Here is a 15,741-nt window from a genome sequence, read left to right as displayed (position 1 = left end):
ACTGTTGGAAACATCTGAGCAGAATTTACAGAAAGTACTTCATTCAGCGCCTGGTTCAGAGTAAACAGCAGCCGCTATGATGAAAAGGCAAGTGATTTTCTGGTCAGCTAGATCTTCTCCAAGGCCCCTTCTTGACTAAACCACTCCATTGTACCTTCCCTAGTGAATTCAGCCCACACCAATTCATTTATTCACCAAATGTTTATGGGGCCTCTGTTATTTGTCAGGTACCATTCTCTGCCCTGGGGAAACACTGGTAAAGCCCACTTGGTCTTCACAGAGCATATGTTACAGGAAGAATCTCAATTTAGCAATTATCTATCTTTTCTTCTGCAGTCTCAATAGGATTATAAACTCTTGGAGGGCAGGGGACTTGACTTATCACTTTCTGAATCCTCCCCACAGTTCCTAATATATACTAAGTGTTCTGTAAAGTGCTTGACTCAGTGCCCTTTTAGCTGGTCCAATGTGCACCATCTGCCCAGCAGCCAAGGACTCAGACCAGGCAGTGCTCTTAGGAGAGAGAAGAGAATAAATGTAGAATCTGGCATGTTAAGGGCCTGAAAACGATCTTTATGCCTTGAAAAAAGGCCAATATCTCTACCCATTCCCTGCTGAAAAGTTTGAAGTTGCAAAGTGCCAAAACAGATCCTGTTAGCAGGGCCTTTAAACAAATGCTTCTTACAAATTTGTTGATTTTGGGAGTTCCCTTCATGGCTTGGCGGTTAACAAACCCACCTAGGATCCATGAGGATGCAGGTTCAATCCCTAGCCTCGCTCAGTGGGTTAAGTATCTGGCATTGCCCTGAACTGTGGTGAAGGTAGCAGATCCGGCTCGGATCTGGCCTTGCTGTGACTGCAGTTTAGGCCATCAGCTGTAGCTCCGATTGGATCCCTAGCTTGGGAACGTCCATATGCCGCAGGTGCAGCCCTAAAAAGCCCCACCCCGCAAAATGTATTAAATTTGTTGATTTTCTTGTTACTGTTGTTAATAAACTTAAAATTTTTTTTTTCTTAAGAGAATATGTTTGCCGATCCTGAAGAAGCTTCTGAATTCCTAACATTAACTAAAATTTTCCATCTTTCCTATTATTCCCCCACAACCCCACATACATGTGTATATCCCCATCCACATACTGGTGGAGCCTGTAGTTTCATTTCAAAATTCTTATTTCCTCCAAGTCGTGCTTCTCAGCATAAAATACATCTACTATACCAATAACTTCTTGAGTTACAGTTCACTTATTATTAGGGTTTATTACTAGGTAAATAATATAGGATGTCCAGTTAAGCTTGACTTTTAGATAAGCAACACATAATTATTTAGAGTAAGTGTGTCCCATACAATATTTGCAACATAGTTGTAGAAAAAAAATTATTTCTCATTTTATGAAATTCTAATTTAACTGGGTGTTCTGTATTTTTATTTGCCACATCTGGCAATCCTACTTGTTATGGATCTTTACCTATGTTGTCTCTCATAACCTCTTCAAAAACACATGAAGTAAGAATTATGCTAATTTTATGAACAAGGAAACTGATGCTCAGAGAGAAGCAGTATTAATCTTAAGTATATCTGTCCTTAAGATTACAGCTGGTACATGGTACGTCAGAATTTGAAGTTAGATATGTTCAAACACAAAGACCGTTTTCACACTTCTCAAGAAAACCAATAATTGTTACAAAAGTTTAGTCCAGCACTAGATCAAGAGTATTAGAGTCTTATAATTGTGAGATTTACATACATGCTTTCCCAGTTCCTGAAACACAGCTCTTCACCAGGCTGAGGTTTCGTACCATCTTTCCCTTCTCGCCATGTGAGTGCTGCTTGGTCTTCATGGTCCAGCTCAGAGGTTACCTCATTGAGGAAGAGTCTCTGATCATCTTGGGAAGAGATGGTCATTCTATGTTTCTTTTTAGCACTTGTACCGTGCATTGAAATGATCTTCCTAAGGGTCTGTCGCCCTCAAAAGGCCTGGGATAGGCACCAGGTCATTTCACCAGTGCCTAGCTTGAAAGTGAAGCCTCCGTAAATGTTTGGGAAATGCCTAAAGGTTGAAGCCCAAATTCAGGGTGTTCAATTTCTATAAACTCTGCTAAAACATGTATGAGATTATTGTCTGGAAGACAATGGACCTTCTGGCTGTTTTTGAAAAATGTCATGAGAAAATGGGATGCTGGAAACTAACCTATCTAGATATGGACGAGAAAACCATAATCTGCTACTATTTAACTTGAGAACTGCCCTCCAATTACATTTTTTTTAAAGTGATCCTATTTGCTGTCACCTTTGACATAGTCTTAAGTTGCACTGTTGCACAATTATCTTGAATGGAACATCTGAGGATGAATCAGCTTTAGTTAACATTCATAAATGTCTGTACAGGTAGTAGGGAGGAGTAAAGCAAAGCTGAGCCTCACCTTTTTAGCTCAGCAAAGTTCAAACCAGCCATTCGAAAAGGCCAATTTTGTGTGAAAAATGAAGTCATTTTATAGGCTGAAGATACATGTGCTTGGCATATAAGGATGTTATTCCTTTAAATATTTCCTTGAATATATTCCAGAGACTTAAAAAAATCATTTAAAAATGATTTATAACTCTGGTGAACACAGGGCTTCTTTATGTCATTCCTCCTTTGTGGACAGACTTCGTGATTTCCAAAGGCACCCAATTATATTATTGAAAAGAAATACAGTACCCTTGTCCCTTGGCTGACCTGCTCGTCATCTCAAACTGAAACTCATTTTTAGTGCCAACAAAGCACTATTTCACTGAGAACAGAAATACCCTCATTCCCTCTGGTTTTGAGTTGTCCTACCACATTCAGTTTCTTTAGCTCTTTTGCTGAAATAGTCCAGATAAGAATAATTATGGGTCAATACCCTTTCCAAAATGATATATAAATGATATAAAACGTGGCCATTTATACTACTCAATAAAGGTTTTAGGAATGATGGACCAACACCAGTTTAGATAATTTCTATTAAGACAAAAAATGACTAAACCCAAATGGCAACTCTTCTTTGGTGGAAGCATGAAGATATAAACAATCTACTCAGGAAAACAAGTAATTTATTCTTTCCTGTTGAGGAAAGGGCTGATGCAGTTTGATGGGTCACTTAGTGTTCTGGACAAAGCTTTGAGTCCAAAGGAAGTCTGTCTAGTGTTGGAATCCCAAACATCAACCATAAAGTGTGGGCAGCATCTTGGGAAACAGCAAAACTTCCTTCCACCCTCAGAGGGGAACTCCTCCGAGGCTAGGGGGAGGTAAACACACCGCTGACTGTTCCTCAGTATGTGTGAGGAAGGAAGGAGACACATATAATGCGTTAAGAACCCTCCCTGCAGAGTCAGATTGCTGGAATTCATCTCCCAGATCCAACGCTTTCTGACCTTGGGAAGAAACTTCTCTCTGATCCTCATTTTTCTCATCTACAAAATGGAAATGATAAGCGGTCTACCTCATGGATTATGGTGAGGGTCAGTGAGACCACAGGTGAATGATTTGGTCCAAGGCCTAGCACAGTAAGGACACAATCTGTTGGTTCTTCCTGGCCTGTTAGGATGACTGGAAATCAGTGAAACTATCTGTTGGTCTGTTGATGGGCAATGTTTCAGCTTTTGACCATAGCTTCCTCTAGACAGATTTCCATGAATAACGTAAGTCATAGTTAAAAAAAAAAAAAAAAAAAAAAAAAGAGGAGTTCCCACTGTGGCTCGGCAGGCTAAGAATCCAACTAGGATCCATGAGGCGTGGGTTCGACCCCTGGCCCTGCTCAGTAGGCAAAGGACCTGACGTTGCTGTGGCTGTGGTGCAGGCTGGCAGCTACAGCTCCAATTCGACCCCTAGCCTGGGGACTTCCATATGCCTGGGGTATGCACCCCCCCCCAAAAAAAAGAGCAGAGATTACAAATGGAGGGAGGAATGACAGGGACTCAGGATTTCAAATGCTTCTCTTCTTCCACTTGCTTCCCCTCGGCCCTCTTCCCACCTCTGGTTCTTGGGAGAAACAAAAACTAAAGTACAAAAGATAGGCCAGGAAAATGCACATTATAAAACTTGGGCCTAGACTCCCATGCAGACTGTAATGAGCCAAGCTGGCCCTCGTGGAAGATCCTTTCACATGCTCCTAGGGCCTAAAAGTAGCAGAGCTCCTGTAGCCCTTTCCTCACGAAGCCCATACCCAGGATCCTCAGGAGCTCACTGCTATAGCAGCATGGATAGGGAGATGTGGTAGGTAAGCAAAGAAGCAACACATTCAAGAGATCACGTGTCCTTCACCCTGTGCTCGCTTGGTCCAGGCTTTCTCAGCTGGCAAGTGTGAGCTCCAGGATGCCTGGCCTAGAGGAGCCCATCAAAGCAAGAGAAAAAGTCAGAAGACAGAGCCAAGAGCAACCAGCATACCTGGCTCAGAACTTTAACTCTTTCAGTTTATTCGACATTTATTTTGTTGAGCCCCTGTTATGTGCTGGGCACTTGTTCCAGATGCTGAAACTCATCCATCCCAGTTTAGAAGTCAGTGAAAACCACAAAGAAGATTCAAGGCCTGGACCCCTTGCACTTCAAATCTGCCCTCTTTTTTCTCAGAACCTTACTCCTTCTCTTCCTGTAAATGGCTTTGCCCTCTACCCTGACACATCCTGAGGGCAGGGTGTGAAACAGGAGGAGAGGGAGCAGAGGGCAGCTTTAAGCTTCTAGCTGGCAAGTTAACAGAAAGCATCATGAGAGGAGATGATTTTGGTTGTTTTTCCTGATTTCCCTTTTTCACCGCTGGGGTTGAAAGCAATGATGCTGCTAATCCCAGTGGGTTCTGCTCTCCCAAAGCCTCTTTAGATTTTTAACTAGAGGCACAAGAGCCTCAGTTTTTCTCCCTCAGTTCCAAGTTATTATGAAGCTCATATTTCTGTCATTGGACTATCATCATCTGGCCCCAAATAGAAAACTAGCATTTCATCTGGATTAGGGAAACGTGGTTTGCACCAGCCAGAAGAGATTCACATAGAGAGCCTGTTAGATTTAGGAAATGATTTGCCTGCTTTACATCACAAACAGGAAGATTTTCATATAAGATTAGCCAAGAGGAGTAAAACTCCATTCAAATGTCAAGAGCTGAGGTGAGGCAAAGAGCTACAAAGAAGAAAAAGATGTTCCACCCGACACTTCCTTTCCAGGCCAGTCCTGATCAATCATCAGTTATGCCAGTGCAGGTCCCTAAATGGAGCTGGAGGCTCAGTGCAGAGCTCGGCATAACCTCTTCTAAATCATTGCAGGGCTTGGTTTTTTTAAGTTGTTCTTTAAAATTTCCACTTACTTACCTATGGCCATGATCTTTAAAAATTTGATCAACTTATACTAACATGTTTAGATTTTAACATTGGGGTTTTGAAATGGAACTACTTCAACCAACTACTTTAAAAACAAAGGATAGAATTCCAAGGGGGGAAAACATAAAAGACAAAAAAACTCCAGGCCTCATGATACGCGTTTCCCCTTGTTCTATCACTTACATACTGTCTCTGAAACGCTCTTAATTTTCCAAATAGGAATTAAAAGGTGAGATGTGAAGAAAGTAAGTCATCCTCTTCAAGTCACAGAGCTAGTTAGTTGCAGAGGTCACACCAGACCCTACGATTGGACTTCAGTCTAGCGCTTTTGTTCTCACAATACAGCCTTTCTATTGTCCACAGACTGGTACCCTAAGCCATTCTATAAGCTAGCTATTACCATATCAGAACAGGAGTTTGCATTTCTTCCATTGGCTTAAAAAAGTTATCAGTTTCCTGCAAGTTTCAGGTCTTGTGGCTTTTAAAAGCCATCTTCTTAGATCGATCTAAGAACCACCCCCTCGACCTCATCTCTTCCACTTCTGCGTCATGCATGTTGCTTACACAGATGACCTATTCCAGTTTTCTAAGATTATGATTATGCAAAAAATCTTCTTTCTCAATTGCTGCCCTTTCTCTTAGCATCATAGGAATCAACTTTCATGTCACAGAGATTCTACTTTTGAAACCTTACCAAATCTTCTGTTTGGAATTCCAGAAAGTAGTATAAAAGTCAGCTCTGCCTGGAAGAAAAACTGGAGAAATTCTCAACGTTCTAGTGAGAAGACAGGATTGAGTGGATGTTGCATGCTGTGGATTTGATTTCTTGATTGTCTATTGGGTTTACAATGAGGAGAGTTGTGAGGTATGGCAGAAACAGCTCTTGAGTCAGAAAGCAGAAAGCAGGTTTTCAGTCTCCTACACTACATATTAGCTCAGTGAACATGGACATAAGTCATAGGTTATAGGTTATACAAAGTACAGAATTCAGAATTAGAATGGACTTTAAGGACCTTGGTCCAATAGCCTTGTTTTACATAGGAATAAACTGAGGTAAAGAGAAGTTCAGTAATTATCCCCAAATTTGGAAATAGCTACTAATATTACAAATATGTATATAACTGGATTTCTGGTCAAAATGACTCAATAAGTCCACACTTCATCATATCTCTTCTGCTCAAATAGTAATAAATAAAATATAAAAATCAAAATAAAGAAAAAATATGAAGGGCCTCAAAAACAGATTACATATTACATGAACCGAAACTGAAGAGTAACATTGAGCAGTGAGAGGGGCTGAAGCAGGCAGAAGTGAGACAGGAGGGAAGGGTGCAGAGTACAACTTTTAAAAGAATGATTTGGCCACTGAGGATACGACCTCAACTGGTTAGAACCTACTAGAATCAAGATGGAAGAAGATTCAACTTCCAGTGGCCCTTGAGCCTCCTTACACACTCATTGGAATGTGTTAGCTAAATGACACACTCACAGGCGCCATGATAGTTCTGAGGCTGACCATAAAAGGCCAAAAAGTGGGCAGTGGCCCAAAGCCTTGAAATCCCCACCCCTTCCCCCAAATAGTTGGACTAATCCTCCGTTAGTCTATGAAATTACCCAGCCCCTAAAAATTAATCACCCCATATTTGAGGGCCTCTCTCACCTTTTGAGATGGACCACATTCTGCCTATGGAACATGTGTCTCTTTTCATTTTACTATGACTCGCTCCTGAATCCTTTCCTGTTCAAAGCCAAGGCCCCTCAGTTGGCAGCCCATCTCAGGAACTTACCCAAGACCTGTGACATGATCGTCCTCTCATGCCCCATTTTCCTGCAACTTCTTCACAAAGGACATTATTAAACTTACTTTTAACCTCTCACTTTGTCTCTTCCTGAATTCCTTTTGTGTTGAGACATAAAGAACGTGAGCTCCCCCTATCCCCCAAAACAAAGAATGTGAGCTTCTTTAATTCCTGAGACTAGGTGTGTAGTTTCAGCTGGGAGATTGTAGGTTTGAGTCCCAAGTGAGGTGTGCAGTTTCACAGCTGCATACAAATATTGCCAGTGGACAGGCTGCACTGTAACCCAGGCCATTTGAGATATTTCTGACTCATTTAACATAATACCATCTCCCCCAGTATCCTATAAACAGAGCACCAAGGCTGCAACTCCTTCCCTTCTTTTGTTTAAACCTATTGATTAATTCTACCAGTTCAAGAAGGAATATTCCTGGTTGGTTGTTTTTGGCTCATAGGGATCTCAATTATTTCCCAGTTCACTAGTGGCTTGAGTTTTAGTTTGGATCAGAGGCCATGCTTGCAGGTCCTCTTTCTCCTGTAATTATGTCCTGGTCTTCTAAGGAGTTGTTGTCCCAAGGACCCCACCTCTTGGGTCTCAGTTCTCCTGTGAGATAGTCCTCACCTTTGAATGGGCAGCCTCCAGCACTGCATTGTAGACATCTTGTGTACAATCACTTTATTTTTCCTGTTGTACTTTGACACAGCGTCTGAAGTGGCTGAACGTGTAGTCTAGACACTCCTCTCTAATGCCAGTGCCTCTTCAGTCTTTTCTAGTTCCGGCTGAGCTGTATTCCTTTTCTGTGCTAGTTCCTGTGAGTGCATAATAAAGGCCATGCAACAGCCCAGGCAGCTTGCTCACTTTTTTTCCACTTTTGCTTTCTCACTGCTTCCATTGAAATATTTACCAAGCCCTCTGGCTTTTTCCAGGTATCTCCATACTTAGGCAACACCTGAAGTTCTATAAGCAGCCAAGTCACCCCACATGGAACTGGCTGGCTGGCTTAGGATTTCCTTCATTGGCCATGGGCCTTCCCCCAGTGGGTCCCTATACTCATTCCTGCATTGTTTACATTTTCATGCCTGGCTTGCAAATTGCTGGAAGGCGGGAGGAATGCAAAGTGCCCACCAAGTTGAGAAGGCATCTGAGACCAAAAACACAGGCAGGCAGCTCTATGTAATCAGTGGATTATTTTATTATAGGTAACTTACAGGGTGGGATCAGGATCAAGTGGACAACAATCCCGAAGTATTTACAGCTGTGCTCTGCACTGCTGAGGGGCAATTGGATTAATTTTACAGTTAACCTAGAGTATGGGGGTAGTAGCTACTTGGAAACAGGACAAGTATTCCTGAGATTCATGAAGGGGTAACTAGTCTCCTGGGCACCGGGAATACATCAGCTAAACTTTTCATCATTGTTTGGGAACTAACAGAACATAGAGGCCACCTGGTCTTAATGATTATTTAACAATACCTATTAACCACAAATCCTTGAAGACAGAGAAGTAGTTCACTGCACAGCATCGTCCTGGGTAGGGTCAGTGGAAGGAGAAACTGTAAGGGCCCAAGATGATGTCAGTTATGCTAATAGCCTTTCAGAGATCAAGTTTTATCTTCAGGTCCTCAGATTGGGAAGTATTTTTCTGAAATGTCTGTATATAAGAACACTCTACTGACACAACAATTGGTCATGTGGCATTTGCTGTAACACACATTGTTATTACAAAGACGGTCAAAGTGGTGCACTCAATTTATATGGTAGGGTGGGGCAGAGCTTTACACATGCAACTTGCAGCAAAGTCTTGCCTTTTGAATCTCCTAGAATTGCTTATCACAGATGTTCAGTAAAGCCTCTACCAGCTGCCATTGCTGTGTGCTCCATAAGCCTAGCTTTATGGACTCCAGGGGTGCAACATGGGAGTGAGGCTATGAGGGCTGACCTAAGTAGCTGCTTTACTGAATGAAGTAGTAAAAAGGAAATAAGTACACAATATAATTATAGTTCCTATTATTCTGGAATTCAAACAATCTAGAATCTCCAATAAGGTCTGAATGTGCTATGCTTGGAAATACTACAAATACAATTCTAAAGGATGGTTTGTAATACAACTACTAACCTGCGCTACCCTCCTGGTTAACTTAGAAAGCCTTCTACACCAGTTTCATACTGCAGTCAGCTAAACTGGAGATATTATGAACAGATCGGACTTGGAAAAGGTCATGTGTGAGGCTCTGATTATACTTGTATCCCTCCCATTTCCTGCTAAACATACAACTCTTTAGCCTCCGCAATTATAGCTGATGGCTACAAAGAAGGTCAAAGGGTGGCATCATCTTCAAAAGCTTTTTTTTTTTTTTTTTTCCACAATGGGGGGCAGAGTCAAGAGATTTAAGTAGTTTATGACCAGTTGCATTACTTAAAACAATCTGCATGCTGTAGTGTCCCAAATGAACTAAGTTCAAATTCCACATTTACTACTAATATAACAAATTTGAATAGAGCTTAAAAGTTTAAAAAAAAAAAGGCACTTTAATTCTCAACATCAATTTCCTCATTTGCAAAATGGGTCTCATACTATCAACTTCATAGTTTATAATGAAGATTAAATGGAGTAACAGGAAAACACCTTCCATACAGTTCTTGGCAGATATTGATATTTCTTGTACCAATAGCAACTCTTCAATCGCACACGATTTATTTTATAAACTAGTTAACATCATGTACATGGCTGGATATTGAAAATTATGATGATTTTTCTCTTAAGACTAGCTTTACACCTCTATGTTTGGGCAAATACTAATAAATGCATATACTCATATCTACAGGAATGCTTATAAAATACTTAATAACCAAGGAGTTTGTAGATCTGTTAAACAGTTTTCTGAAGCTCATTTAGGTCCATGGATTGGAGAAAGGTCTTCCAGTCATACTTCTGTTTTTTCAAGAGTTCGGCTGATAGCAGCCAGACTTGAAAAGCAAGTACTACTTAATTTCCTACCTCCTGCAATGACTGAGGCAAAAAACTCTATCTCCCTTACTAGAAAGACCTGAGCCCTGCAACTGGACTAAAATGGGTGTAGAATCCCTGCTCCTTCTGATTCTCTATCTACACCTGGGAGTTTCACATCCTGTTTCTCTCTCAGCAAGGAAAATGTAGGGAATTGTTTCTCTCCTTTCTTCACTCCTTTGCCCCAAGGATCTCAGTATGTCTCTTCACATTCTTTTTAGTCATCTAGCCCTGAAGCAACAAGCAAAGCTGTGAAATGCAGTTGTTTTTCCACCATGGGGGCACCTGGGTGTATTTAGGAGGCTAAAACACTCTAAAAATAGTCAAATTAGAAAACCTGGTCCTCATCGTAATTTCCATAAGGCAAAGAGTGACAGAAAATTTTAGGGAGCAATAATGCAGACAGAAGGAAAAAAAGCACTACCTTGTCTCACCAAGACTACTAGTCTTCTCGCCTTCTCAGGAAGGCAAGGGAAAGAAAAAAAAAAAGTTGTAAGGGAAAAACCCCTAAGGGTCATTCAAAGGAAGAGAGACTATGGCTAGAGCATAATTAGTGTTCATCCTACCTCCATTTAGCATGTTTCTTATCAATTAAATAGAACTTGCTCATCTGCATGTATCAAGATAAAGTTCACCAGTATTCACTTATATAATTTATATCAAAACTGGATTTCCAGAGTGAGAATGTTTATTGAAAAGGTTTCCAAAAGCACCCAAACTGTTATTGCTTGGTCAAAAGACAATTGAAAGGTTGATAGAATGAACTCTTATAAAAAAAGCAGAGAGAATCTATAAATCCCAACTTAATTTTCCACATTAATTGTAATGTAAAATAAATATCCTAAAGAAAAGTTCTCATTATACGAGGAGTATTATTCAACTTGGAAGGCTATCATTCTAATGAATAATTATTTGTTCTCCCAGCACAACAAACAAAAATGCAAACATAAACTGCTATTTTAAGTAACGGTTTAAAATCTGGGAATAGTATATGGAAGATGATGAATTGAAACTAGTTTTGGGAATAATAACATTAAGAATCCTTCTACCCTACAATGTATTAGTCCAGTAATGATAAAATAGTTGAAGCTTTAAAAGTTAGCCTCCTCCCAAGTCACCAGATATGAGGTCCAAACTACAAATCTTTTTTTTCTTTCTTTCTTTTTAAGGCCGATCCCTCAGCAAATGGAAGTTCCCAGGTTAGGGGTCAAATCGGAGCTGCAGCTGCTGGGCTAAGCCACAGCACACAGCACCTTAGGATCTGAGCCACATCTGCGACCTACACTGCATCTTGTGGCAACGCCAAATCCTTAACCCACTGAATGAGGCTAGGGGTCGATCCTGCATCCTCATGGATACCAGCTGGGTTCTTTTTTTTTTTTTTTTTTAGGGCTGCCCCGCAGCATATGGAGGTTCCCAGGCTAGGGATCTAATTGGAGCTACAGCTGCCAGCCTATGCCTGAGCCAAAGCAATGTCAGATCGAAGCAGCGTCTGCAACCTACACCACAGCTTATGGCAATGCCAGATCCTTAACCCATTGAACGAGGCCAGGGATCGAACCTGCAAACTCATGGTTCCTAGTCAGATTCGTTTCTGCTGTGCCAGGACGGGAACTCCCCAGCTGGGTTCTTAACCCACTGAGCCACAACAGGAACTCCCCAAACAACAAATCTTTTAGCCAGAACATGATATTTTTTTCTTGCTGTGGAAATCTCTCCAAAAGTACTCTCTCCTTCTCTTTCTTCTCCCCTCTCTTCCTCTCTCACACACACACCAATTAAAAAGTAGTTTAAAAGACTGATGAGACAGTGCTTAAGGCTGGATCGAGCTAAGAGGTGAGTGGAAGGAAATGTTTGAGTGAGAGAAAAAGAATGGTTAGGAAAGAATTCAGTGATCTGTGATTCCATGAGAACTGAATGATTAAATTCAGGAAGCGGTAGATACAGGCAAGTTATATCATAATGTAAATATTTATTTTCAGCTTAAATTTGGCAGAACACGGTCCAAATTCCAAGAGTCATTCATGAACTACGTGAAATACCATTTTAGAGAAATATATTCCAAAAATTTACACTTACATATTCTGGTTTGGTTGTAAGTGACTCCCAAATATTTAAGGGCATACATCAGTTTTGCAGTTTACAAAAGGAAAGCACTCAAAGATATCATAAAAGTTGATTTTAATCTGAAAAAAATGAAGCTCTTCTTCCGTTACAAGTTGAGTTTGCTTTCATTGTTACAATTTAACAATTTGATTTCATTGTTACAATTTGATTTCATTGTTATATAAAAACAGCATCAAGTAAATGATTATGTGTTGGAGAGCAGAAACTTCAAAATGACTGTAAAAAACAGTATAATGCACTGCACACATCAAGTTGTAAAACAGACAGAAAAACTACTGATGTCCATAGGCTATTCATGAATTGACCAAAATCTCAGAACTGATAGTGATATATTTTGGCCTGAGTAATTTGGCCACCTATTATGAATGAACTCTTGCTAGCCAAAGACTATTTTTCAAGGCTCAACTTCTTATATATCCTATCTTAGAAAGACCTGTTGCTTTATCTTGAGATTCTTCAGTTTTAGGCATGTCCTAAGTGAGAATAATAGCACCAAAATAATGTCACAACTTCTGTAACATTAGCAAAAATGGACCACACTTATCCTCCATCCTGAGATATTTTACATACCAATAACTACAATGATAACTATATGGTCCTATTTAACAATAAATTAAACAATTCCTATAACTTTCATAGTCTATGAAAAGTTTAAGAATCAAATTATTTAATGTTCCAGACACCAAGTAAATTTAAGATCTTTTAAGATAACCCCCTTGAAAGAAAAACTAGGTTCATTCAACTTTAACATGCCTGTAAACTCAGTCTAGTGTTTGTACATAAAAAGGAGACACAACAGGTATTGATAAGCTGATAGCTATTAGTTTGCAACAAATGACCAGGATGAAGAAAAGTCTTGAAAAACAAATACAGCAATTAAAATAAATAAATTATTCAAGAGTGATATGCATAGTGTAAGTCCTTTAATAGAAAATTTAAAATTCCTACAACACGACAAGTTTTCAGAGTCAAGCATGCGATGGAATGGTGAATACTGAATTTCATGTTGGTGGTTACCTCCAGGAAGGGAGTGAAGGCAATAGCATAAGGGAGGCATACAAAAGTCCTTGATTTTTCTTATTTGGATCTAAACCAAACATTATAATGTTAATTTTGATAAAACAGCAAAATGGGCATGAATTCATTATACTATTTTCTTCTTGTCTGCCTACTTAAAATCTAAAAAAAGATTAATACTGGACCTTTGCAGGAACAATCATCAGTGTATGGATGCATCAACAGTATTTCCCAGCTAATCACCTATTTTATGAACATCATTCATTTGACGATCAATGATCAATAGATCAATGAACTATGCATCTTTTTGTAATTTCAATATATAGTTGTGACAGTTTTTTAGATTTCTAATAAAATGAATTTCCATTTTTCTTTAACAAGGGAAAATGTTGAGGAAATTTCTATTAGAAGAAAATTTCCTTATATTGCCTTAGTCAAAGCTGGTTGAAATTCTAGCCTTTTACCATCAATTACTGTAACTGATGCAGAAAAGACCTGGTAGTAAAGTCACAAGAATTCTGTTTATTATTAAAGCAAACGCTTTCATGACATTTGACAGAGTTCAGAACAATTTCTTTGAAATGGGTTCATATCTGTGAAACTAAGCCCGCCAGGATGAAGTCTTTCTTTACCAAAAAAAAAAAAGAACAAAAAAGAAATTTAAGCCACAAAAAGATACATTTCACAAAATGGCAAAACATAAAAATACAAGCCAAGTGACAGAATAAAAAAAAGGCTAAGCAATGGATTTCAGAAACTTTGATTCCATTCTTCTGTCTTATTGCTAATGGTCCTTTTTGTCCTTCCATTGTTATACATATAAAACAGGTATGATAATAAAGAATGGCTTTGCAAGACTTACCAGAAGGTTGAAAGGAATTATTAAAACAGTGTTTAAATACTTTATAAATACTTTTAACAAAAATACTGGATTATCACACTTTTGTTATCCTTCAGTGAAGGTGTTCTTCTAAATCAGACTCTATCTTAATATTGTTTCAAATTCTCAACTAGAGGTAAGCTTTCTTCCAAAGCGATATTCTCAGTGAATCGTATTTCTTCTGTTTGTCTTTTTGCCATTTCTAGGGCTGCTCCTGTGGCATATGGAGGTTCCCAGGCTAGGGGTCTAATTAGAGCTGTGGCCGCCGGCCTATACCACAGCCACAGCAACGTGGGATCTGAGCTGGTCTGCGACCTACACCACAGCTCATAGCAATGATGGATCCTTAACCCACCGAGAAAGGCCAGGGATCAAACCCACAACCTCATGGTTCCTAGTTGGATTCGTTAACCACTGAGCCACGACGGGAACTCCGTGAATCATATTTTTGATTAAGAAAGGCAATGCTAAAACTGTGTTATCTGAGGAAAAAAGAAAGAACTGCAGCACAACTGGTAAAGTTCCTAGACTTAAGCCTGTCAAGTTCCAGACTGTCCAACTGATGTAAATATTTTGTTACTCCAGCACTTTCAAGTATTCTGAAATCATATTCTATCTCAGTGTGAGATTTCTTACATAAAATGGGAATAATTTAATTTCTGTAAACATTTGTAATGTCAGTTATCTCTTTGAATAGATTTTTTTTTCCCATTAAGAGAGCTGTTCCAGTGAAGAATCATTTCTTATAAAGCCATGTCCAAACTCCAAAAGAAATATTTTTCTTTGAAGAGACAGAAAAACCTAAGTAATGCTAAAGCTTTCTGTAGCCAGGGACTGCCCACCTAGTTCAAACATGTGATCACTCCCTATAATAGATTCCTGACAAATTAAAACTGTTCTCCAGTTACTCAAAGCTCATCAGATGTGTTCACTTTTGGTAATTCACAATCTTCAGTGGTCTGACAACTCTGAAGGATGTCCTTATAGTGGTTCTTCAGATCTTCATACAAAGAAACAGTTTCTTGTGAGTGAGCCAATGGTAACACCTTTTCATTCAGTAACATCTGCACTCGGAATTCTTCTTTAGGTGTCTTGGCATTTTTACAATGGTAAAGCACAAATATTAGGTTTGAGGCATAGGGTACAATGTGACCACTTCGGAACTTTCGATGCATTTGCTCTTTATAATTATAAGCTGTGAGGGGCTCCTTGTCTTTGAAGTAGCCCATGAGAGAAAGCAGTGGAAGAAGAGTCTCTGCATGACCAAACTGAAGGATGACTGGAGAGGAAACTGGCTGAGAACTTAAAAGAGAAATAGAGAAAAAACATGGATAAACATAATTTTACATACATAATAATTTAACATAATAGCTTTTAAACATAATACCTACACTTAGAATTAGTATACAACTTTCTCATATTTTTAAATTTTTTTAATTTTATGTACATAAACAACAATATGGCTGAAATTGTGACAGAGAACTGAACATAAAAAGTTAAGTTCCAACATTTTGGATCATTGTAGTATTGCAAATCCATATAATCCAGTGAGCATACACACAGGTCTATAAGTTTAAAGAGAGTCGA

General features: G+C 39.3%; 1 protein-coding gene across 3 annotated transcripts in view; it reads right to left on the bottom strand.

Annotated features, from left to right (window-relative positions):
• Positions 1–15,741, bottom strand: part of MINPP1 (multiple inositol-polyphosphate phosphatase 1) — an 87,185-nt gene that overhangs the window by 21,315 nt on the left and 50,129 nt on the right. For 2 of the 3 annotated variants that reach the window (XM_001927672.5, XM_021072285.2), the window contains exon 5: positions 12,083–15,456. The exons of the other annotated variant lie outside the window; for it this stretch is intronic. In XM_001927672.5, the coding sequence (XP_001927707.1) occupies positions 15,063–15,456 (394 nt within the window). In that variant the 3' untranslated portion in view covers positions 12,083–15,062. Of the gene's footprint in view, positions 1–12,082; positions 15,457–15,741 lie in introns of those variants that run through there. 3 annotated transcript variants of the gene reach the window in all.

This window comes from Sus scrofa, chromosome 14, assembly GCF_054392235.1.
Source record: "Sus scrofa isolate SSC_HxYL_T2T_F1_AM1 chromosome 14, Sscrofa_HxYL_maternal_Yorkshire_Landrace_v2.0, whole genome shotgun sequence".
Taxonomy (NCBI): Eukaryota; Metazoa; Chordata; class Mammalia; order Artiodactyla; family Suidae; genus Sus; species Sus scrofa.
Note: the sequence above shows the minus strand (reverse complement) of the source record. Positions and strands in the feature narration are given on the sequence as shown.